Source organism: Caretta caretta, chromosome 12 (genome assembly GCF_965140235.1).
Source record: "Caretta caretta isolate rCarCar2 chromosome 12, rCarCar1.hap1, whole genome shotgun sequence".
Lineage (NCBI taxonomy): Eukaryota > Metazoa > Chordata > Testudines > Cheloniidae > Caretta > Caretta caretta.
Window position 1 is genome coordinate 5,751,403 of NC_134217.1, and position 23,950 is coordinate 5,775,352.

General features: G+C 57.3%; 1 protein-coding gene across 3 annotated transcripts in view; it reads right to left on the bottom strand.

Annotated features, from left to right (window-relative positions):
* Positions 1-23,950, bottom strand: part of FHOD1 (formin homology 2 domain containing 1) — a 64,208-nt gene that overhangs the window by 13,035 nt on the left and 27,223 nt on the right. For 2 of the 3 annotated variants that reach the window (XM_048816358.2, XM_048816360.2), the window contains exons 4-14: positions 18,130-18,197; positions 16,449-16,554; positions 15,076-15,170; positions 12,749-12,860; positions 9,790-9,884; positions 7,693-7,836; positions 6,548-6,777; positions 5,947-6,054; positions 4,697-4,720; positions 2,254-2,307; positions 24-157 (exon numbers count right to left, since the gene is read on the bottom strand). In XM_048816358.2, the coding sequence (XP_048672315.2) occupies positions 24-157; positions 2,254-2,307; positions 4,697-4,720; positions 5,947-6,054; positions 6,548-6,777; positions 7,693-7,836; positions 9,790-9,884; positions 12,749-12,860; positions 15,076-15,170; positions 16,449-16,554; positions 18,130-18,197 (1,170 nt within the window). The remainder of the gene's footprint in view (positions 1-23; positions 158-2,253; positions 2,308-4,696; positions 4,721-5,946; positions 6,055-6,547; positions 6,778-7,692; positions 7,837-9,789; positions 9,885-12,748; positions 12,861-15,075; positions 15,171-16,448; positions 16,555-18,129; positions 18,198-23,950) is intronic. The other variant, XM_048816359.2, reaches the window with a different exon arrangement.

Sequence of the window (23,950 nt, forward strand, 5' to 3'; positions counted from 1 at the left end):
CCGGGCACACGGGACCTGCGTACCTGCTGCTGGGGGTGGCTCTAGGCTGAGCTGGCCGCCCCCTGGAATGGCTTCAGCGAGGATGTCAAGCCGCCCCTTGGACATCGCAGACAGCCTCTCCTTTTGGGATGAAGCCAGGTTTTCCAAGAAGCGAGCTCTGCAAAAGAGAGTCCAATGTCTGCGACCAGCCACATGCAGGCAGGGCACAGGACCACAGTGCACATGTCTAGCAGGGGCAGCTGTGTCCCGGGACAGGACTGCTGGCATGCCTGGACCCTCCGCCCCTCAGTCAGAGCACACACCCCACCATACAGTACGCAGAGCCATGGGTGTCTCAGGCCAGCAGCCGCCTACAACCACCCAGGTCCAGCAGCCTTCCCCTCCCGCTGCCGGGACGGCATGGCCAGACATCCAAGCTCCTGCGCATGAGGAAGCCCTGGTGTGCCCAGCTCCTTCTTCCCACATCGGATCAGAGAAAACCCAGGCATCCCACTCAGCTCTGAATCACCCTGTAAATCACCACACTGCCCCCTCTGAGGCCCAGTGGACTCGCCACATCTGACACTCCCAGCCCCATCACACGACGGGCAGCACCCCCGAAAGCTGCCAACACGCCAATCCAGTCTTCCTGCCTAGGGATTCGAGTGATCCCCAGGGCCGGGGTCACACTGCAGTTCCCAGCTGAGACCGTGCTGCCTTTGTTCCCCTCCCCCCATGTGCCAGGCTGCTACGTACGGCTGACAGCTGCCACCGACAGCCCAGAGGCGGTCGCATTCTGGCCGTGGGGAAAGCAGGCACGTGAGAGGCCAGTGGGTAGACGGGAAGGGCTCCAGAGTTAAGGTGCCTGAGTACATGGGTTTGCTTTAACTCTCAGCCTTGGGGGTAGCTGGGAATGCAACAAAACCCAGGGCACAGGCTACCTGAAAACAGGGGAGCCAGTTCCCACAGGGCCTGGGGGATCCTGTAGCCTCAGAACTCACTGGGAAATGGGCCGCTCGCCGCAGAATGACGCTCCAGGAACCCAGCTTTCATTTCAGGGTAAGAAGCTGCCCCCACCAGCCCTAGTGGCCATGACGTCACCCTGAGATCTGGGAAACGGGTGCAGCTGCATTGCTGTCTCCCCAGTCTGCCCTCAGCCTGAAACAGCCACTCAGGCTGGGGAGACAGCCCTTCCCCTCACTGCAGGGCTAACAATTAAACCATCGTTAGGGCTCAGAGTTAACTACTTTACTGCTGATCGTATTAGCAAGAGATACCCAGCTAATGCGTGCGTCCCTCAGTCCCAAACTGACTCGCTGGTGCCCAAAGCAGCGACCATCGTCTCCAGCTTCCCGGACAACGCCTGGCTCCTATGCTGTTAGGGAAACCAGCCCAGGGGCTGCAATTCATGACAGTCTGACGTCTGCCACGGAAAGGAAGCCACCGCGACGCTGCAGCCGGGCCCAGCTGGCCTGGACGCCTGCGCCAGCTGTCCCTACTAGTCAGCAGGTTGGTTTCTGCTCGCAACACGAGAGCTGCCTGATGCGATCCTCAAAGGCAATGCGAAGGGATACAATCTATTCCCAGCGCTGTACTCCAGCCCTTGCGGTGCGGCTTGCCCACTACAGGGGCAGGCGCCTGGCTCCCCAAAGCTCTGGAGTCCTGCCAGGCAAGCACCTTCCCCGGCAGAGGCTCTCGCAGACTCGGGTCTGCAGCCAGGCGCCTCAGACAGGTAAGGGCCCTTGTCGAACTTCTGGGACTGCCCAGGAAGCCCAGACACTCAGAAAGGTTGAAACACTAAAAATCTTCCAGCACACGTTCGGCTTGAAGCTCGTGGCTTCCCAAGCTAGAGTGCGCTAAGGAACTAGGCAGGGCTGGAGAGTCCTCCTAGGGCTATGACCAGGTGTGTGTCTAGTGCTCGCCGTGGGGGCTGAGTTACCCACAAAGCACGCTGGAGGTAGCCAAGGAAACCAATCTCCCCTCTTCCCATGGCCCAACCTCTCTGCTCTGGTGGATACAGCCCCTGCCCTGGCATCGCTCTGCCCAAGCCAGGCTCTGACGGGCGCTGCCCCCCAGCTCGGCAAAGGGAAGTGCAGCCACACACACCTGAGGGAGGCAGATGCGTGGGAGCCAATCTGTCCCCAGCTTCCATGACCCACGTGACATTTACCCTAGAGACCACCACCCCGAGCCCTGCTCTGCTCTGGGGGCGCCCAGGCCTGGCTCCAGCGGGACCCAGGGCACATCTGAAGACGAGCACACATCTGTACTTACTCAAACTTCCTCAGAACGGGCTTGTCCCCACACAAAGGGGGGCTCTCCTCTCGCCTGAGAGAAAAGAGCAGTTAGCACCGCTGCCCGGCGCGGCGTGGCCCATGCTTTCCGCATGCTTTCCACACGGCAGCCGCCTCTCGGCTCCACTCAGCCGGCGCCCTGTGTCAGGACAGCCCCGAGCCTGAGCACAAACGGGAAAGCACGCCCCAGAGCAAACGGCCCTGCCCCTCCTGTGCTGCCAGCCCCGGCTCTCCCCAGCGCTCTCCAGGCCAATCCATCTAAGGGTACATCTGGGCTGAAGACGTCACACCAGCACCAGTTCTGACCCAGCTAGAGTGCCAGGAGCAGAAGCGGAGGCAGGGCGAGGCGAGCAGCGTGAGGGGCAAGCTACCCAGCTACGTGCAGAGTATCTGGGCTGCCACTGGACTGGGGCACACAGCCCCTCCCGCTGGTCATGGCTATGCTAGTTTTTGCACGCTGGCCTATCAGAGCTAGCACTGGGACCTGGGAATCACACCCCCAGCTCCAGTGTGGACTTACCCTAAGGGGATGTCTACACTGCAAGGTAAGCCCCGGGTCTGAACTCAGGCTCCAGCTCAAACCGCCTTCCACCTACACGCAAACCGAGCAAACCCAGGGTCCCATAAGGGGGCAGAGTCCAAGCCAGGACCCAGGGTCTGAGCCCTATTGCTTTGCAGTGTAGATGCAGCCCCACTGGACTCGTGCTCTGGGCATCTGCCAAAAATATCCCACCATCCCATGTCCCGACTTTCCTTGTCTTCTTGGCAGTCAAGTTTGGTGGACAGTCAAGTTTTCCCAGCACTGCACCATGACCAAAGGGCTAGAGCAGTCCCATGCTGGGAGGGCGCTAGGAAGTCTGGGATACGGGTGGTTGGACTCGGGCCTGCATAGTGCAGTCAAGTCACTGGAGCCCCAGCTTGGGACCCAACCTTTCCTAAGCTGGGGTTACCAATGAGTGTAGACACAAGCCCTAGGTTAGCAAATCCCAGCTCTGCTACGTCATGTTCTACTGACCCTGGGCTACCACTGCAGTGTAGACACATCCTCCATCTGCCACCACAGTTGGGGCTCCCTCCCGCTGCTCTGAGCATAGCCTCTTGTCCAGCCCAGCGTACATTCCCAGGCTCTGCTAAGAGCTCCCGTCTGGAGAAGCGAGATCCACTAACAATGGGACAAACTGCCATTTGCACTCAGAGACGAGGGGCTCAGCACCCTGCATGCTCCTCCTGCCCCCTAGGCCAGCCAACAGCCCCCTGGGCATAGCACATGCTGGTCACTCAACAGGCTGCCACCATCAGTCCAGTCACCCCCTCCCTCAGCAGAGGGCCCCCCCCGGTTATAGGAGCAGCCTTGGCGAAGGTCACTGGGGCAAGGAATGGGGTTCCATGCACGGATCAGTCGTTCACAAGGGCTCATGGAGGTGTGGGGGGGCTGCCACTCTTCCCACACCCACCATGCTTCCAGAGGGCATCCCGGCAGCCATTTTCACACCCAGTTTGGGACCCACAGCAAACGAGCTGCCAGTTAGCACAGCCGGCCTCCAGCCACGCACAGCAGCCCCTGGAAAGCGGATTCTAGTGATGCCCTGGGGCAGGCCCAGCTGCTGAACCAGGTGCTGGAACCCTCAAGGGCACCCGGCCATAACCAGGCAGCTTCCCGCTCCTCTCCATCCAGAGGCAGTACAAGGGGCCAGCCCAAATGAACAGCACGAGGGACTCTTATACAGAGACCCCAACCCCGAGGATGGCGCTGCCAGTCCAGCAGTCAGAGTGCAGCGGCTCAGGTCTCACTCAGACATGGGCCTGCACCAGGCCGCTCCGCACTCCTCAGCAGCGGGCTAGCTGGTTGCTCTCTGCGTGCTCTCTGCGTCTGGGGTTACGTCTGCCTAAGAACCAGCGTGCTGGTGAGGGGAAGGCTGCACGGTGCTCCGCTGGCCCTCGGTGTTGCAGAGAGAGGACGGAGCAGAGGGGGGAAGCGCTGCAGAGACAAGCAGTAGGGTTCCTGCATCGCTGTGGAGGTGTCTGGACAAGCTCAGCCCCGAGAGGAGGTCTCTGGCCCCAGCCTAGGATAATGCCTAGTGTAGCAGGCTCAGGGGTCAGTGATCAGAAAAGATTGGCCCTTGATTGCTGAGTGGAATGTAGATCCCAGCCCAGCGAAGGAGTTGCAGGAAGTGCTTCCCGGCAACACGAAGCATGTAATGGGGACAGAATCGTGTGGCCAGCACTAGAGGAGACCCAGGCCGGGAAGTAGCAGCAGCTACAGCCTCGAACGAGCAAACCCCAGTGCAGCACCCACGCTCCAGACTAATGGAGTGCAGGGAGAGGCAGCCTGGACAGAGCAGCCGCAGGCAGGGAGAGGCAACTAGCCAGCAGCACGCCGGGAAGGGTCACATGCACACACACGCAGCCTCCGTGTCACTTACCAAACAGGGGCAGTTTGGTGAAGTCTGAAAAAAGGAAAGAAAGTTTAGGCAGAGGAGAATCAGTGCCGAGAGAAGGAGCAGAGAGCGTGAGAGCTGGAGTTAGAGATGTCACCCATCCACGGGGGGAGAGCCGCTTGAGCGGAGCCCTAGGGGCAGCACCTGCAGAGGAGCGGGCAGGCCATTCCCATGGCGCTGGCTGGGATCCCGGTATTCGCAGAGACCCCACTCTGCGGGGGGATGATGCTGGCTGCATGCTGGAGGGCCTTCCCCTTTTCCCCCTTTGGGAGGGTACTGATCACCCACCAGACGCCTCCACCCAGCTGAGCAGGGCCCAGAGACCAACAGCTGGGACCCCCCCGCCAGTGTGCTCTCTCCACAGGTTACGTCAGTATGCTGACTCCAGAGCACAGCAATTTCTAGAGCGCCCGCCCCCCGAGCGTGGACAGTGCCGGCTGGGTCCCTCTAGTTCAGTGCGGCCCCCTCCTGCCAGCCCATCCGCTACACAACCCTCCTGCACACCAGGACAGCTTCCCTCCACGCCACTCCCTTCCCATCGTCACCTGGAGCTCCCAAGGAACCACCGCTCCTCCACAGGGGGGGCTGGCTCCCGAGCCCTAGGAACCATTCAGGATCTCCCACCGGCCTCCCCTGTCCCACACAGCCCTTCTTGCGCAGGCCAGGGCCCCAGGCATCCCCAGAAGAATGGGCTGTCGATGGGCTCCCCTGGTCCCCCACAGGAGGGGTCCTGGGGCTAAGCAGCGCCACCGACCCACAGCCTGAAACACTCTCAAGAGCACCTGAGACCATGAACAGGCCCCAGTTCAGGTCACTGCGGGGACATCAACACTGCAAAGGAAACCCCTGGCACCCAGTCTGAGACCCGGCGAGCGGAGAGGGTCTCAGAGCCCGTGCAGGAAAATCCACTCTGCTGTTTTCAGCCCCACAGTGCCAGCCGGAGTTACTTGATCTGGGCTCTCAGACTCATTGCTGCGGTGGTTTATTTATTTATTTTGCTGTGTAGACGCACTCTGGGGTATCTCTGCTGAGACGGGGGGGAGGGGAATGGGGAGGGAAGAGGTGTCTCTGCCAGGTGCCTCCTTGCCTCAGTCCCTCTGGCCCCCCCTCAGAGTCACGCTCCCGTAGTCCTGCCCTGAGCCTCCCCCAGGCCTGTCTCGCGCCGTGCCCCAGCAGGAAGGGTTCCCCAGGGCCAGCACACGCTCCTCAGTTCCCGCCAAGTTGAGGCAACTCACTTGAAAACGCTCCTCTCCCCCAGGCTGGGGTGCTCCCTCTCCTCCGGGGAGGCCAGCGCAGAGAGCCGCACATTGGACATGCTGTTGTAAACACTCTCGAAGCAGGGCCTGAAACGGCAGCAGTACAGACTCAACCCACGCCCCACGAGCCAGCTCCCCTTAGCAGCCGTGCGGGGTGGGCCAGCGAGGCGTGCAGCCGCCGAGAGGGGCTCCTGCTGTTACGTTTCAATGAATCACACACAGCACCCCATCATTCACCTGCAGGGGGTGCACACGGAGACTCGGGGCCTTGCCGCAGACACTTCATCCAGGGTGCCCACAGGTCAAGCACCCGGACAGGAGCCCTGCAGGTCCAGCCTGGCTAAGCCAGCCCTGAGGAGTGGGAGATGGAGCAGATCCCTGGCTGGGCATGCCCAGCCCACTGCCTCAGCTGTGCCCCAGCCTCTGCAGGACCACCACGCCCTCCATCAGCGCAGAACAGTCCTGCACCAAACACCCAAGGCCTCGTGGTGGGCACCAGAACCCAGCTTGGTTCCTGCACACCGCACCCAGCCCAGCGACTGACCAGCCTGCCTATCCCTGCTGGACGCCTGGTACTCACGGAGCTGGGCTGCTCTCCAGCACCACCTCGGCAGTGGGTTCCCCCGGCGGGCTGGAGGGCCCAGGCAGCTTGTTGTTCTCTACGGCTGGGCTTGGGGAGCTTGCACTGGCTCCAGCATCCACGTTGCCACCCAGGGAGCGCCGGCCCCGCCGGTTCTCGTCTGTTTTCCTCCGCTCCTTGCGTGCCCCCGGCGGCAGCTCTTCGACTCCGTCTTCGTGCTTGAGAGAGCTCTGCGGAGAGCAGTGCATGGGCAGAGCGTGCCAGGACACACTGGGCTGCCTCCCAGTGCTGTTGGGCCCCGTTACCCCAAGCTGTCATGGGGCTCCCTCTGCCCACCGGGCGCAGGTGTTGCCTGCCTGCCCCTGGCTGCCTCTGCCCATCTGACCTACACCGTCTCCACGGCGCTGATGCTCTCCTTTTAACCACACGGCAGACTTCTAGCCCTCACGGCTACAGAAATAACCTCCCAGCTTCAAACACGTGTGAGCCAAGGCTGCCTCCTCTGCCCGAGCCTGCTGACAGCCTGAACCAATGGCTCCAAGAGGCGTGATCGCCCCCAGCACTCGTCAGCCTTGCTGCGGGGCAACGGACGTCTAGCCACGGGATGCCAAGTGTGACACAGGGGAGAGTTCAGCGACGGCTGCCCCAGCACAACCCCTCTGTGACCCAGAGACCTTCTCCATCCCTTCTGCGCGCTGGGGAGGGGGCTGGCATCATGCCCGGCTGGGGGGAGATACACCATTGCTGTGTGGGGCAGCGACCCCAGGCTCACCGGGAAGCAGTGAGATTTCCACCAGGCCATTCAGGAGCCTAAGTGCTTGGAGCCTTGGGCATGCTGGGGGTCGGCAGCGCTAGGCCTGTCCCAACAGCCCAGTGACCTGCCCAGGCCCGGTGCGGCTGGAGCATCTGCGTATCAGTACCTGGCAGGCCCTCACCTTCCTGTCCAACCTCCAGGGCATTTCCCTGCAGGCAGGATGCTCCGGTAGGTGTGGCCAGGGCAATCCCAGAACCCCCAGCGTAAGGGGGGGAGGGTCCTTCCAAGCCCCTGGCCTGCACCCGAGGGCAGGGGAGGTGGAGCTCTCAAGGGGCAGCACGTTGGAGGGGCAGGGGGCTGCGGCCCATGGGGAGAGGGGAAATGCACTCACTTCGTAGACTGCGAACTGCTGCTTCACGTCCGGATCCAGGCCTTTGCCGTGCATATGGCGCTGCACAATGCTCTCCATCCCCTGCTGCTCCAGGCAGTCCGTCACATCATAGAACGAGTCCTGGTCCGGGAGGGCCGCTAGCGTCTGAGCGACACCGAGGGGACGCAGTCAGGCCAGCCCGCGCCGCAGGGGCTAGAAGGCCTCTTGCCCACACCCCCCAGCCCAGGTGCCAGAGCAGGACTGCACAGGTGAAGGGTGGGGTGGGGGGGGGGAGAAACACGGGGGCCACTCCCAGGAACATGCTCCACCCCACCCCACAGCCGCCAGCTGCTTGTTCTTTTCCCTCTGAGCAGCCGGGGGTTGGCAGTGTTGGGGACACTGGAGCATGGCCACTAGGTAACTCGAGGGGACGGAAGACCACAAGTGCACTACAAGGTGGGTAGAAAGCTGGCTAGATTGTCGGGCTCAACGGGTAATGATCAATGGCTCCATATCTAGTTGGCAGCCGGTATCAAGTGGAGTACCCCAAGGGTCGGTCCTGGGGCCGGTTTTGTTCAATATCTTCATAAATGATCTGGAGGATGGTGTGGATTGCACTCTCAGCAAATTTGCGGATGATACTAAACTGGGAGGAGTGGTAGATACGCTGGAGGGGAGGGATAGGATACAGAAAGACCTAGACAAATTGGAGGATTGGGCCAAAAGAAATCTGATGAGGTTCAATAAGGATAAGTGCAGGGTCCTGCACTTAGGACGGAAGAACCCAATGCACAGCTACAGACTAGGGACCGAATGGCTAGGCAGCAGTTCTGCGGAAAAGGACCTAGGGGTGACAGTGGACGAGAAGCTGGATATGAGTCAGCAGTGTGCCCTTGTTGCCAAGAAGGCCAATGGCATTTTGGGATGTATAAGTAGGGGCATAGCGAGCAGATCGAGGGACGTGATCATTCCCCTCTATTCGACATTGGTGAGGCCTCATCTGGAGTACTGTGTCCAGTTTTGGGCCCCACACTTCAAGAAGGATGTGGATAAATTGGAGAGAGTCCAGCGAAGGGCAACAAAAATGATTAGGGGACTGGAACACATGAGTTATGAGGAGAGGCTGAGGGAGCTGGGATTGTTTAGCCTGCAGAAGAGAAGAATGAGGGGGGATTTGATAGCTGCTTTCAACTACCTGAAAGGGGGTTCCAAAGAGGATGGCTCTAGACTGTTCTCAATGGTAGCAGATGACAGAACGAGGAGTAATGGTCTCAAGTTGCAGTGGGGGAGGTTTAGATTGGATATTAGGAAAAACTTTTTCACTAAGAGGGTGGTGAAACACTGGAATGCGTTACCTAGGGAGGTGGTAGAATCTCCTTCCTTAGAGGTTTTTAAGGTCAGGCTTGACAAAGCCCTGGCTGGGATGATTTAACTGGGAATTGGTCCTGCTTTGAGCAGGGGGTTGGACTAGATGACCTTCTGGGGTCCCTTCCAACCCTGATATTCTATGATTCTATGAAGTGTCGATAAAGCCCCCTCGCACTAGGCCCAGGTGTCCTTGGCCCCCCTCCTGCCTGGAGGCACTTGCAGCAGCTCTGCATACTAGGCCCAAGTGTCCTTGGCCCCCCCGCCTGGAGGCACACACAGCAGTTATGCTAAGAATCTGCAACAATATGTTGCAGAGTCAGACTGCCTAAAACTAAGCAAGGCCAAACAGGGGAGATATGGAAGAACAATGCTGAATAAAGCAGCTTTATGTATAGTTTAACAAATGATACAGAGAATCAGGGAACTAGCTGGGAACTGGATTGGCTGGCTATATGGATACTTGGGGCAGCTTGCTATTGGATAAGTATGCTGGGAAAAAGGATGTATAAAAGCCTGTGTAACTTCCTGCTCTGTGTGCAGGATTTGAGATTTTATTCTCCCTGTACCTTTTTGCAGCTGCAAATAAACTTTTCTGCTTCTCCACCCCGTTGTGATTATTGGGTGTAGCACACTGGGTAACGAACCAACTCAAGCTGTTGTTCAGCCTCTCGGCACTGGATGCCGGCAACAGCAGGATGTGCTGGGCTGCGGCCGCTCTGCCCTGCAGTCGCTCTGCCCTGCAGTACTGACCTTGTTGATAAGCGTCATCGCAAACACCAGCAGCTCCGTGTCAGCCCCATTGCGCTCCTCTAAGATTGCAACCAGGTTGGACCATGGATATGCACCTAGGAAACAGCACCACAAGCCTGGCAAACAGGGTCCCCGAGCAGGGCAAGCTTCCTCCTCGTGACTGGTGGGCCCCGCAGTCCAGGCAACCAGATCAGCCACTTCTGGACTCCCCATTCCCCCCACAAGGAAGTGTCAGGGGGCAGAGCCCCCACCAGCTTATTACACAGCACTGTGTGTCCCATGGAAAGTTTTGTCACCTGAGATCCAGGACTCAGAGCTACAGTCTGTTTGTGCCCAGGGAGGTGGGAGCTCCGAAAGAGGATCCTATGTTAACACATCCACCGAGAGCCTCCGAGTGGGGCTTAATGCCATATGAGGACAGTAGCTGGGCCCACTGGTCCAGCCAGCACACCATGCACCACGTGCTGGGGAGAGTGACGAATGTGGGAATTCTGGTAATACTTTTATGAGTCTTGTGTGCCTCAGTTTCCCTCTGTGCTTTGTACTACTGTGTGCTGAGTGTAATGCACAGGAGACAGCAGGGAGCTGTCTGGGGTGACAAGAATGGGGTCACTAAGGCCTGGCTGGGATCAACCCACATCAATGGAAGATTTGACAGAGACAATGGAAACCCCAGTGACTGAACCATCGACCCCTGTCAGTGGGAGGCTCTCGGCTTGGCTGGCTGGCTCACGGGTGCACTCCGCAAGGTCCTGCAGCAGGTGGACAATGGGAGGAGGTGGCAGCAGGGAGTGCTTAAGAACTGGGCTCTCACCTGGGACTGAGACAAAAAGGAACAGAGAAGGAGAAAGGAAACCAAGATGGTTCCCAGAGCAGCATGGCTCAAGGGAGGCCCAGGGCCGGCCAGGATGGACTACATCTTAACCTTTGCTTCTCTCTGCTAACCTAAGGGCTTCCCCGTGCTGTCTTCTGCATGACCATAGACCCGGCTGCCTGGTGTCACTGCAAACACTGGCTGAGGTGCTTCAAACGCTGAGGAGGGTGCAAGTCTCTGACCAGGCACCTATCTCAGCTGGCATTGCCAGGAAGAGCTCAAGGGGGAAGCCACAGAGGCTGCGTGGCCTGCCCTTGCAGGGACCCCTGGGGGTCTGGCACACGGTGGGGGTTACTCCTAGGGACTGATTAAAAGCTGGGGTGCTATATCACTCCTACGGCTCCATGACGGGGAGCCCAGGGGCACACGTGTAACAGAGGAAGAAGCTCTCCTATTCCAGCCAGGTTCCTCAAGCTGACGCCCGCCCTCCCCGCTCTCACAGCGCTGGGGGCTCACAGACCTCGCTGCTGCGGAGCGTGGGGCTGGAGCGGCACTGCTCCGCTCCTTCCCCTCCGAGAGCGCAGGGCAGCTTTGGGAGCTATTCTCCATGCTCAGGGATCCGTCTGTGCGGGAGGCTGCTGCTGCCACGGCAGCCTCCACCCTGCGCCCTGGACCCTGGCCGCGAGGGCTTGGCTTTCCTCCCCAGCGTCTGGCGCAGACGAGTACAGAGAGCCCAGTGGACCAAGGGGGAACGGCAGCAGAGACATCCAGCTTGGCACTGCAGCGTGCTCTCCGTGGGGCTGGCCCGAGAATGGCCGCGAGCCCCCTGGGAGCTGCCAGCCCCTGCAGCAGGCCCGCCCAAGGCAGCATGACGCACCACTGCTTTCCCGCAATTCCTCCCACGTCCCAGGACAGACAAGTCCCCCCACAATTCCCTGGGGCGGAACACCTCCGCTCTCCGCAGCACCAAGCAGCCGGGGACGTGCCCCAGAAGTCCCAGGGCCACACAGGCGAGTGCGGCCCCACTGCGGACTAGGTAACTGGAGCCCGGCTGTGCAGCGTGGGGACCGCAGGGCACTCACCACTAGGACAGACACTTCAATACCCCGACCGGCCACCAGAGGCCGCCGTAGCACCACGCGCAGGCCAGCACGGCCCAGCGGCTCTCTGGGCCGGAGCACCAGGCTCACGCAGGGCCCCGAGATCAGGACCCAGGCCACCCGGCGAGACCCGCACACCCTCTTCCTCCCAGCACAGCGGGTCTCCCTGTAAATCCCACAGGGCGCTGGCAGCTTCCTTTCCAGCCTGAGACACTGCCCCTAGCCTGGGGCATCCCTGGCCAGTCACCCTCTGCAGGATGCGACTGGGCGGCACTTTAATCTCTTCCCTCCCACAGGACCATCCCGCTCTCCTTGGGGCTCACAGTCCTACCCAGAGCCTGGGCACGGCTCGCCAGGGCGGGGGCCAGCTGCAGCAGCCGCATGGGTGCGCGTTGCTGGAGAAAGCGGCGTGCCCCGGGAACAGACGGCTCTCATGGCAGGCAGGCGGGAGGCTGGAGAGTTAAGGTGGCAGGTTTCCTGTCCCGTGGCAGCTATCTTCTCAATGAGCAACCCAGCCCCCGGGCACGCCAAGGCTCAGGCTGGATGGGGAGCTCGCAGGCTGGGGCATCAGCACAGAGCACCCTGAGACAGGGCAGCAGACCGGGCTGAGGACGGGGAGGGCACGGTGGGAGGGCAGCAAGTTACCATCTGAAGCACAGAGCTGCTGCTGAGCATCAGCAGCGCTGGGGGCGCCCTGGCCTCCTCTACCAGCTCAGCTGGCATGCAGCACGATGGGACGTTTATAGCCGAGCCTTTTGAATCGCATGCGCCCACATCCCTGCCTCAGGAGCATGAGGGTTCAGTTACCAGCAATGCCCTGTGCGCCCGGCATGCCCCGCAGTGCTGACCCGGGCAGTGTGTAGGGCCTGAGTGCGACTGAGTCTGACGCGAGTGTGTGCTGTTACTGTGAAAGGGGGGCCTGTGGGGGGACCCAATGAGGGGACCCATCCAGGGCACCCCTATTTCAATCCCGAGTGTTTGTGCACTGCAGCTCACAGCCTGCCAGCCAGCTTCCCCCAGGCACCGGGGGGGTTGCCGTGCTCACCTCTAGCCTGCTCCACCGTGTTGACAGCCTGGATGAGGAGCTGGGCATTGGACTCCGTATACTCCACAAACACCAGCAGCAGCTTCAGCGCCGTTTTCACCACCAGGCGGTACTGGGGAGGCAGAGGGGCGTATTAAAGGGGTGGGGTGTGAGGAGCTCACAGCAGCTGCCCTGGTCCTCAGTGCAGAGGGGAGAGGTCAGGTCCTAGCACACAATGCTCTTGGTGCCGGACGGGCCACTCCTGGTCAGGATCAGGGCCGCACTTCAGCCAGCAAGCTGTGCTGCACAGAGAACAGACTCTGAGGGCTGGTGCCGGCCGAAGCAGAGGCAGCCCCCAGACCGAGCTTGCACTTCTAGTCCTTGCCGCGTCTCTGTCAGGCCAGGCAGCTCCGCCAAGTGCACTGGGGGAGGCCACCTTGTTCACAGCCCACGTCTGCCTGCGGCTGGGCACATTTTGTCCCTGAAGTGTCAAACTCCACTCGCAGCAGGACATGCGGGCGGCTCTACAGCTTCTGGGTCAATGAGAAAGGCCCCCAAAGGGACCCCCTTTACCAGGATCCCTTTAGGCAGGTAGGAAACGCACCAAGTGCCAGCGAGTCCTCCTGGGCACGTCTTCAAACACGCCAACTGAGGTAATGGAAGTTACTGGCTGTAACTGGAGGTTCTTCGAGACATGGGGTCCCTATCGGTATCCCACACGTGGGTACGCGAGTGCCCTGCACCCGAGTCCGGAACGTCTTCAAAGCCCTGGCCGTTGACCCACACGTGTGCAGTAATTCTCCTCGCGCTCCCGACCCAGGGTGTAAGAGGCAGGGCAGGTCGATGCTGCTCCGGCCGGATGCAAAGCAGAGGGGACGGAGTGCGGGGGTGGAATACAGATAGGGACCACACTGCTCAAAGAAGCTCCAGTTACAGTAAGTAACCAACACGACTAGTTCGAGGGCTGGTCTTTAGGTGTATCGCACATGCGGGTGACTCAAGCAGGACTCAGACCGGAGGAGGGTGCGAGGAAGCTGGCAGCAGAGGTGCTGCCATCCCTATGGCTGCCTCCGCTCTTGCTGACAGTTTGAACACAGTGCGAAGCGAAAAGCGTAGACTGAAATCCACGTCGCCACCCTGCAGACATCCAATAAGGATGCTGGGGAGGCAGCTTGTGCCCACACGGAGCAAGCTGTGATACACCCGGGGGGGGAACTTTGATATGTTGTAGCATTCTAAGATGCATTCTGAAACTGACTTAGAAACCCTTGGTGAGGATATGGCTCGTCCCCACAACCTTCCTGCCATGGATAAATCGAGTGTCCACAGTATCAAGTGCATGCTGGTGGGAATGCTAAAACGGCCACCATTTAGCCAGGTAGCAGCGTCTAGTAGAATCCTTCCTGCTTTGGGTCAGGAGTGGAGACTGCAGGTAGGGGAGGAAGATATCCTCCGACGTTACAAAGGTCTCCATAGGACCCGGAATCCAAGGCATTCCGGTAGAAGTCCCTGAAGGGCCCGGTTTGCCTGACGTAGCCAGATCGTCTTTGCATAGATAAGCTGGTACGGACAATGACGCCCGGGTCACCGCGGGGCCGCATAGCCTCCTCCAGCAGGAGCTTCTTCAGTCGGAGCTCTTAGGCCTCCAGTTCTGGGCAGGAAGGATTTACAGATCCTGCACTTGGCAGAGATACGTGCCTCATCCAGACAGCACAGGCACCAGTGATGCTCATTGCTGATGGAGAAGGAGCGAGGGCAGCAGACGCAGTTCTTGAATCCTGGGACTCAGGCCCTGCGGCAGTAAGAAGGAACTGGAGAGGTGTCGACCTGCACTGCCTCTTGTACCGTCGGTCGGGAGCACGAGGCGAGTCTACGGACACTGCTTTGAAGAAATGCCGGACTCAGGTGCATGGCGCACGCGTGCCCACATGTGGAACACGCCTAGGGACCATCGTTCAAAGGAGGTCTGCTCTGGAATACATGTGCGCACAGCCCCCACAGCACAAGGTCTGAGCTCTACAGGTATCTAGATAATAAGCCACCAAACATAGCCCGGGGCATGCTTAACCTGCCCTCAGCGAGTGCATGCAGAGCCCAGCTGGACAGGGAGTGAGGCACAGGCCAGGCACTGGGGGTGAGCGAACAGGCAGGTTACCCACGCGGAGAGGATTCAGGGCAGGGAGTGCAAAAGCACTCAGCAGCCCCACCCCCTAGCACGCTCCTCATGGAAAGTGCAAGGCCAGTGCACGGAAAGCCCTCCCCTGGACAAATCCCAGCTGCAATAAAGCAGAGGGAGTGGAGGCTGGGAGTAGGCAGCAATCGCGGGGCGTGCTCTCGGTGTCACTCACCATGCTTCCGCAGAGCGCGTAGAGCCACTGTACAGTCTCGTTGTGTGCGATCACGCCCAACATCCCGTCCACAAACAGCATGATCTGGCTCAGCGCTGTGAGGGAAAGAGCAGTGTGACACACGGCTAGAAAGGGGTAAACATCCTGCAAAACAAATAACCCTCAAAAGACAGTGAGGAGATCAGGTTTTTGTTTTTGGATATTTACAGGCGTATGAGTAGGGTGGATAATGTAATCAACAGTCCCTGTCTATGTTGTATTCTGATAATTCAGAGATCAAAAGAAGATCCTAGCATTTAACTGAATTGTAAACACAGGTATCTCGGTATTCATCTCTCTTTGAAATGTCCTGTGTCATCCTAATTACCTTTTGTTCCTCGAGGAGCTCTGAACTTGCCAAAGGGGACATGAAATTGTATAAAAGATCCTAAGGTCCTGATTCTCTCATCTCAGATCTGCTTAGATTTCATCAGGGAAGTCTGCGTCGCAAGACTGAGGTCCCAGTTATACTGTTACACCCTGAATATGAGATTTGGACATTGGATTGTAACCTATGAACTGAATTCTAGAGGAACTCTTTGCAACTGCGAAGCTCACCATCTCTGCTATGAATCTGATCCTCAATGAATTGAACTCAAGTCTGTCTGTATATTGATCTTTTAACCATACTCTCTCTCTGCTGTGTTTTAATAAATTTTAGTGTAGTTAATAAGAATTGTCTGGAGCGTGTATTTGGGTAAGATCTGAAACATTCAGTAAACTGGAAGGTGATGTGTCCGATCCTTCGGGATTGGTAGACCCTTTTTCTTTTATACGATGAAATAAGATTTTCAGAAATCATCATATTTGACGTGGGTACCTGGATGGAGGCCTGAGGCTGGATCACTTTAAGGGAACTGTGTTGTTTGGACTTCTGAGTAACCAGTGAGGTAATAAAGAAGCTGTTTTATGCTGGCTTGGTAATCTAAGTATTGGAATATCCACCAGCTTTTTGGGGATTGTCTGTCCCATTCCATTCACCCTAACTGAGTGACCACAGCTGGCCCCCACTAGGACCCCGGTCACAAGCAGTAGGAGGCAAGGCTCAGCACCCGCCTTGCCACGCGGTGCAGGGGGCCGTCTCGCACAGCTCCTGGTCAGAGCTCACCGGCAGGCTGGGCCTGGTGCAGAGACACGGCTCAGAGAGGGACAGAGCTTACAATGCCTGCCACCTCCCCCGAGTAGTCCTCCCTCTCCGGCTGGGACTCCCACACCCAGCGTGTGTGTCTCTGGGCCACTGGGGGCTCAAGGCCCAAAATCTCCCCTCCCGGCAGGCGAGTGGATCTGGGCCCTACCGGGGGGGGCAGGCCGGAGGGCCAGCCCCTGTCACCAACCTCGCAGAATGTAGTTCTGGTGGTTCTGGTCGGCCTCGGCCCCCACGTTGATTAAGCATGTCAGCCCCTCCAAGTTCACGAACTCTGGCACCAGGTCTTTATCCTCCTGCAGCACAAACCAGAGATCACACTGATCCGCCCGCAGGGGTCCAGAGCCCACAGTCACGGCTCCGGGGGGACAGGAGGCTCAAACAGGCCCTAGCCGTACCCCCACTAAGGCAGGGATGGAGCAGACAGGGCAAGACTGATAGAGAAGGAGAGCCCAAGGGCTGCCCATACCCGACAGCTAGGGGTGGGGTGGTCCGACAAGGGGCCAATGCCGGCTGTGGCTGTGTTGTACCTAGGGCCCTATGTTCTCAGTTTTTATTTTATTTAATTTTTCTCGGGAATTTACAAAATCAGGTGAAAATCAGTGCAAAAAAACCCATTCGTTTTTCTGGGTAAATATCAGGGTTTATTTTGGTAGACAGAAAGACCGGAAAAAAGTATTCAGCAGATGAATGCTTTGAATTCCGTTCATCAATGTGGTTTGCTGCAGAATGAAGACCGAACTCAGAACACAGTGCCACCTCGGAGTTTAAGAAAATAATATCTCTAATCCCTAAATAAAACTTTTGCTCTGAATAAACAGTTTAGTGGTGTACACTTAGAACTATTAGCCTATAAATATTTACATTTAGACATTGAGCCACACCATTTGCAGTGCATACACTCAACGTCACCCTTTTCTCCTGTTTTTGTTTTGTTTTTTATTTATTATTTTCTAATACTTCCTTGTCTTCTGAACCATGTTCTGATACAGATTTCTCTTTTCTTCCCATTTTAGCATGTCAAATCTTTAAACCATTATCTGCTAACAGCTTGAAATGTGTACGTGGTGGGCATGAGATTCATCAGTACATACAGACGCACACGCACTTCAGAACTTGCCTGTTTGTTTATTGTGTGTATCTTCTAGACTAATACAGAGCCTTCCTTCACCAGGCAGCTTTGCATATACGCACAGACTAATGTATTATCGTGATACAATACATTTAATAAGATGTGTATTTTCCTAATAAAACAAGTTATTTTTTATACATTTGAATGATACAAAAGTAGGGTGAAAATCAGAAAAAAATGAATACGACTTTTTGTAAAATGTGGGAATTTCTCAGTAAAAATCGACTTAAAACGGAAAACAAAGGAGCTTAGCTATACCCTGTGGGTGGGGGGAGAAGGGACCAGTGCTGGCGGTGCCAGCTGGTTACTGCTGGGTGAGAAGCAGTGGGACAGCGGGGTGCTGCAGGCATTGACAGGTGCAGTTCAAGGCACCAGCCCAAATCTGCAGCCACCCTGGGGGCAGGGGCTGGGTTAACAAACCCATACTGCCAGAGCCCCCACTCCCCAGGCACTATGCCCTGCGGCTCCCTCGGTGTGGAATTGGGGACACCAGGAATCGGGCATTCGGAAAGGCAGGATACATGGGGGCATTTATTACTCAAACCAGCAGCTGGGGGGCTCGTCTGATGGGATCCCCCAGCATCCCCTAATGCCACAGGCCCCCCATGCTGCCCCAGAATGACCAGCTGCCCCCGTGGAGCCCTGCACCACACATGGCCCTGGGCACAGACCCACAGGGCCTGAGGTCACTGGGCTGCGGGGTGGGACGGTGCCCCACAGTGGGGCTGGGGGAACGTACCTGAAAGAGCTGCTTGAGGGAGAAGAGGGAGCGCCTCAGCTCCGGCCCTTGAGAGTTGTACAGCTTCTCTGGAAAGGAAGGAGACGCAGCTGCTGCATTACGGGGGGTGGGGACACGGACCCTGGAGCATCCCCCAGGAATGGGGAAAACCACGAACCCTCTCTGCTGCAGCCGGAGCAGAGGGGGAGAGCACACGCTGGCCAGGCTCCATGCCCAGCCAGGGCTCAGCAGGGCTCTCTCTCCCTTTGAGAGGGGACGGAGGGCGGCTGGTGCCATTGATGTGACTTTCACCTTGGGGCAGGGATCAAAGCTGGAGACATCCACCCCGCAAGGAAGGGGTGTAACACAGACGGGCTGGGGCACTGCGCCTGCGAAGCTGGCTGCCCATACTTACGTGCAGGCCAGAGGCCGCTATGCCTGGGACTGAACCAGCCAGGGGCCGAGGGCCACCCGTGCTGCAATGTGGCTTCGAGGGCTCCAGCTGGGAGGCTGCCCGGCTCTGCCCAGCAGGACAGTCCTGCTTCCTGGCCTACCCCGGCGCCTGCCACCTACCGCAACGGCCGGCTCCTCCCGTTTGCAGAACCCAGAGGCCCCCCCAGCACAGGCAGGCGCCCCTCAGCTGACTCCCAAGGGGTCCCATGCACCCATCTCTTCCCCTCGGGGTGGTGGCAAGAGAAGCCCACCGGCTGGGCCCCAGGGTGCTGCAGCAGGGAGGAGGTTGGGAGGGGATGGGGCCAGGTTCCTTAGCCTCTCCCTGCTGAGGTCTGCATGCTGTGGTAACCCCTTATCTCCCGGCCCAGCGGGTTTGTGCAGAGTCCGAAACCTAGGCAGTGCCATTCGCACCAGGAGGGGCGCCCCCAGGGCATCACAGGCCTCCCGTTAGCACAGGGCTCAAGAACCTTCAAGTGACCCAGCTGGGGCCGGCTTGGAACCAGTTCCCGCCAGGGGAAGGCTCTGGATCCCATTCTCCATCCCACGGCGCAAGGCCTGTGTCCCGCTCCCTGAGCCGGTCCATTCCCCATGCCCCGGTAAGGGAGGTGCTCTGCTCTGTGTATGCTGCAGCCCTCTGGAGTCAGGGTAGCACCTGCCATGCGAGAACCTGCCATGGGGAGAGGGATAGCTCAGTGGTTTGAGCATTGGCCTGCTAAACCCAGGGTTGTGAGTTCAATCCTTGAGGGGGCCATTTGGGATCCGGGGCAAAAATTGGGGTTTGGTCCTGCTTTGAGCAGGGGGTTGGACTAGATGACCTCCTGAGGTCCCTTCCAACCCTGATATTCTATGATTCTATGAACCCCTGCAGAACGACACACATTCAGGCCAAGCACCACCACGAGACCACCCACCCTGCTCCCGGGGGCAGCCAGACACGAACGGGATGAGCTAAGTGCCAGCCCAGGGCAGCAGGACAGAGCTAGACACCGTACGTAGGAAATGACCCAATCGGAAAACCAGGGCTAACAAGCACTTCCTGAGCCTGCCAGCTGCAGTGGATGCTTTGAGGAGACTGATGCAGACACCGCACTCCTGCTGAGGAGTCTGATGGTGCCCCCGCCCCTACAGCTTACAGAGTGGCTTGTGCAGACAGTGCCCTCCACCCCATAGCTGAGAGGGTGTGCAAGGAGAAGCTACGCTGTGATCTCCCCCTGGCAAGGGCCCGCAGCCAGAAAGCACCCGACATCACAACCACCTAAGAACTGAACTGTCCCCATAAGCTCCAGAGCCACCACCTCCCCCGAGCCCTGCATTCCCTGTACCCACTCCCTGGGCTTCAGCCCCACAGACTCCACTCCAGTACACCTGCAGTTTAATTTAATCACTTAGAAATAAAGTTTAAAAAGAGGCTCAAACTATCAAAACCCTAGGCTGTGAGCAGTTTTTCCATTAAACGTTTCCCAAAAAGCAGTAATAACCCTGACAGACAAATAACTTGGAAGGTAAGTTTCAGAGTTCTAAAAGTGATGCTTATGCAGTTTACAACATTTTTAAACAACTTAATGATTCGCAAAAAGAACAGGAGGACTTGTGGCACCTTAGAGACTAACACGTCCTCCTTCTCTTTTTGCGAATATAGACCAACATGGCTGCTACTCTGAAACGTAATGAGTATAACCTTTAAAAACACCTGTACCGTGTAGGCACAATGGTGGTGCAATCTGTTTTGACATTCGGTGGGAAATACACAGCAGCAGTTTGTCATACACAGAATTGCAGGGACGTAAAGCACGTTTTTCTTTCCTTTTCTTTTAAATAAAGGTTTTAATACTTAAATTTAAGGGAGGGATAGAATGAGATTTGATATCTATTATAACAGGAGTTGAAGTATTTTTTTAACATGGTGTAAAGCAAGATTTGTTTTATTCCTTTCGTGGTAAAAATTGTGTTTGAATTCCGTTTATATTGACAATATGTCAGGGGTGGCCAAAGTTACTGACTGCCCGAGCCGCATATGGCAATCTTCAGAAGTTCAAGAGCTAGGGCACGCCTGCCGGGGCTTGGGACCTCAGCCCCATGGGAGGCGCCTGCCAGGGCTCAGGGCTTCAGCCACGCAGGGAGAGGGGTCTCGGGGCTTCAGCCCCATGGGAGGTGCCAGCCAGGGCTTAGGGCTTCAGCTCCCTGCAGGCCTAAAGCCACGGGGCAGAAGCCAAAGATGACACATGGCGGAGGGGCATGTGGGGTCATGTGCCCCCCGCAGATTTTTGCCAAGGTTTGCTGGTCCTACTCAGTCACATGGTGTCGCCAGGCCTCCTCCTTGCACGGCCGCTGCGGGTAATGGGAGGGTGCTGGGGGGGGGGGTGAATCAAGCTGTTGGGGGTGGGGGGGACAAACCTTTAAATTGTACCCGCCACTCTCAGCAGGCACCAGTTGTCTCTGGCAGAAGCCCCTAGCCCCACCACCCAGCTTCAGAGCAGAAGCCCTGAGCTTTCCCCTCAGTCTGCTAGGTGGAGAATGCGGGGGGGAGAATAGGGGGCTCTGAACCTTAACTGTAAAAGGGCCACATCCGGCTCGCGAGCCACAGTTTGGCCACCCCTGTAATATGTTAATGGACTTTTCTTTAGTCGCATGGGGGGGGATCTGTCTCTCTTGAGGGATCTAAGATTTTTTCAGGTGGGAGAGGCATAAAAATGGAAGAAACAACCCGGGAGTGGGATTAAAAACAACAGTCCTGCGCAGGGCTCTAAGGCAGAGTCCAAGATCCTTCCCCCAGCCGCAAGCTGCACTTGAGCGACATATTGCCCCATCTGCCCCATAGCGGTGCACATCCTCCCCCTCGGCTCCCAACCAGGGAACTGCAGGGATGCTAAGACAAGAGCTACCTCCCTCCAGTCTCAACCGCCACTTTCAGCTCGGAGTAAGTGTGGAAAAGTCTCCTGGGGCTGAAAGGTCCCTGCTCGGTCTCAGCCCTCAGGCGAGTTTGCTCTGTTTGGGAAGGCCCAGCTAAGCTCCTGGAGCCACTGGCTGCAGGCAGCCCCTGCTGCGGCTCCTCCCCCGAGCACTAAGAGGAGCCTGTGGCCCTCAGGGCCTGCTGTCAGCCTTGGGGTCTGGGGGAAGCAGCCAGGGAGCAGCTACAGCCCGGCAATGGCGGGTTATCTGGAACTTGCCAATTTCCTGTTTTCTTTCTTTTTTTCTTTTTGCATAACAAGGCTATAAATATCTCCCCTGGCTTCCTACGCAGAGAAGAAACAGGAACTCCGATGAGAAGCATGGCCTCTTTCTCTCCCCTGGCCAGGAGCCCAAGGTAGCTCGCCCCCACTGGCTTCCCCCTGGGGCAGTCCGAGGGCCATTCCTAGGACAGACTTGGTGGCTCTTTCCACCCAGGTGAAAGGTGACACTCCTGGGACACAATGGCAGAATCCCGACTGACCGCACGTCAGGGCTTAGTGTCTTGGGCTGTGCCAGGGGCCAGCCTGCCCAGCCCAAGCGCTTTGCCGGCACAGTCTCTGCTGGGCAAAGCACTTTGCCCACTCCCGCAGATGGAAGGCACTGCAGAAAATCAAGCACTAGTCTGCTCTCAACATAGAGGGTCCATGGCATTGTTGCGGGACACAGGTGGAAAGTGCAGACACGTAAATCCAGGCAGCACCGGATCCGCCACATCATGTCAGACACTGCTCCGTTTGGTCCGCTATCCCACCTCCAAGAGCGATCAGCGACTGATGTGTCCAAGAAAGGTGAAAACCGCTCCTGCCGCACCTGGCAAGCTGTACAGTTCTGTACATGGGGCAGATTCCTTCCTGACCCTTGGCACAATCAGCTGATGTCCTGCAGCATGAGATCTGATTATCCCTCTTAGCTCCCAGAGGGACAGATCAGTTGCACAAGGCTCAATGTCTTATGGAGATCAGAACACAGGAACAACAGATGCAGATCTGCATGTCCTATGGAGCGAGTCCCTGGACAGTGCTTTCTGTACTCCAAGAGGACGGAGCACTCCCCTTCACCCCGTTCTTCTAGAGTCCCTGCAAGAGAGCGCCCCAGATAGCCCTTCCTGAGCAAGAGTCCTCTGATTCTCACCCCCAAGAGGCGACTTTCCCACCCCTGGCCCCTTCTCCCTCTGAGATCCGCTGCTGTCATTACACAGCTGTGAGACAAACTAGGGACCTAGGTGAAATGTCTCCTTCCTGAAGTCAGTCAGAGTGGAAGGAACCCCAGCTAGTTCTGGACACACTGGGGGTTGGGTCAGGTGATGGCAGATAGGTATATCCAAGGTAACATGCATTGGCAGAAAGCATCTATCTCCCCCCTGTACCCCACCCAGGGCCGTCCTTAGGCATACGCAGTATTTGGGGCACCCCTGGGTCTTAGCGTCCACCCTTCCACCTTTTCCTATCCCTGTTCTGACCCTTCCTGCAGGCTCCCACCATAGCTGGCTGCTGCAGCCTCTCCAGTTTTCCTCCGGAGGGGATCTAGTACTTAAAAGGGAAAAAGCGTTCCAGCCTGCCAGACCGATTAGCACAACATTGAAACCACTGAGAGCCATTCAAGTGGTAATGAAGCCATTTAACAGGCATTTGCCAACCCCCAGGTATATACTGTCTGAAGTTACTGACAAAACCAGTTGTGCATTACTGTCATATTTACTCAGAACATGTTAGCCTACAGGACATTAGTTAAATATTTGCTTTAAAAATATTGATTAGTGTGTTGGTGAAGATGATAAAAATCACATCTCTAAAAAATCCTTGCACAGATTTGTAGATGCACAATCTGAGTATTCATCTTTAGCCTTAAATGCTTGGATCTTCAGACATATCGTTTTTTAAATAAATCCTTCAAAAGTCCACCCTTATCTAAAATACGCATGCAAGCCCGGGCTGCCACTGGGCATAGGAGCACCCATTTCATAATACTGCACAGGGCCCCAAAAACCCTAAGTTTCAGAGTAGCAGCCGTGTTAGTCTGTATCCGCAAAAAGAAAAGGAGGACTTGTGGCACCTTAGAGACTAACCAATTTATCTGAGCATAAACTTTCGAGAGCTACAGCTCACTTCATCAGTATGCACCTCTCTAAGGTGCCACAAGTCCTCCTTTTCATAAACCCTAAGCACAGCCCTGACCACACCCTGTGCACAAAAGGGCTCAACTTGCAGGGGCCTCCAGGGACAGGGGAGCAGCACTGCCCTGGGCCACAGGAGGTGTTCAAACAGCACAGAGGGAGCAATAAAGGGGAACAGAAAACAGCCCAAATCTGTTGACACCGAGAACCAGCCTTTCCTCCCATCCCCCCCCCCAGAGCCAGGCCTGCTTCCGTCACACACCCAGCAGGGCGTAAGAGGGGCTAGAGAGCTGGGTGGAGTTTACATACATCATCTTTCAGAGTAGC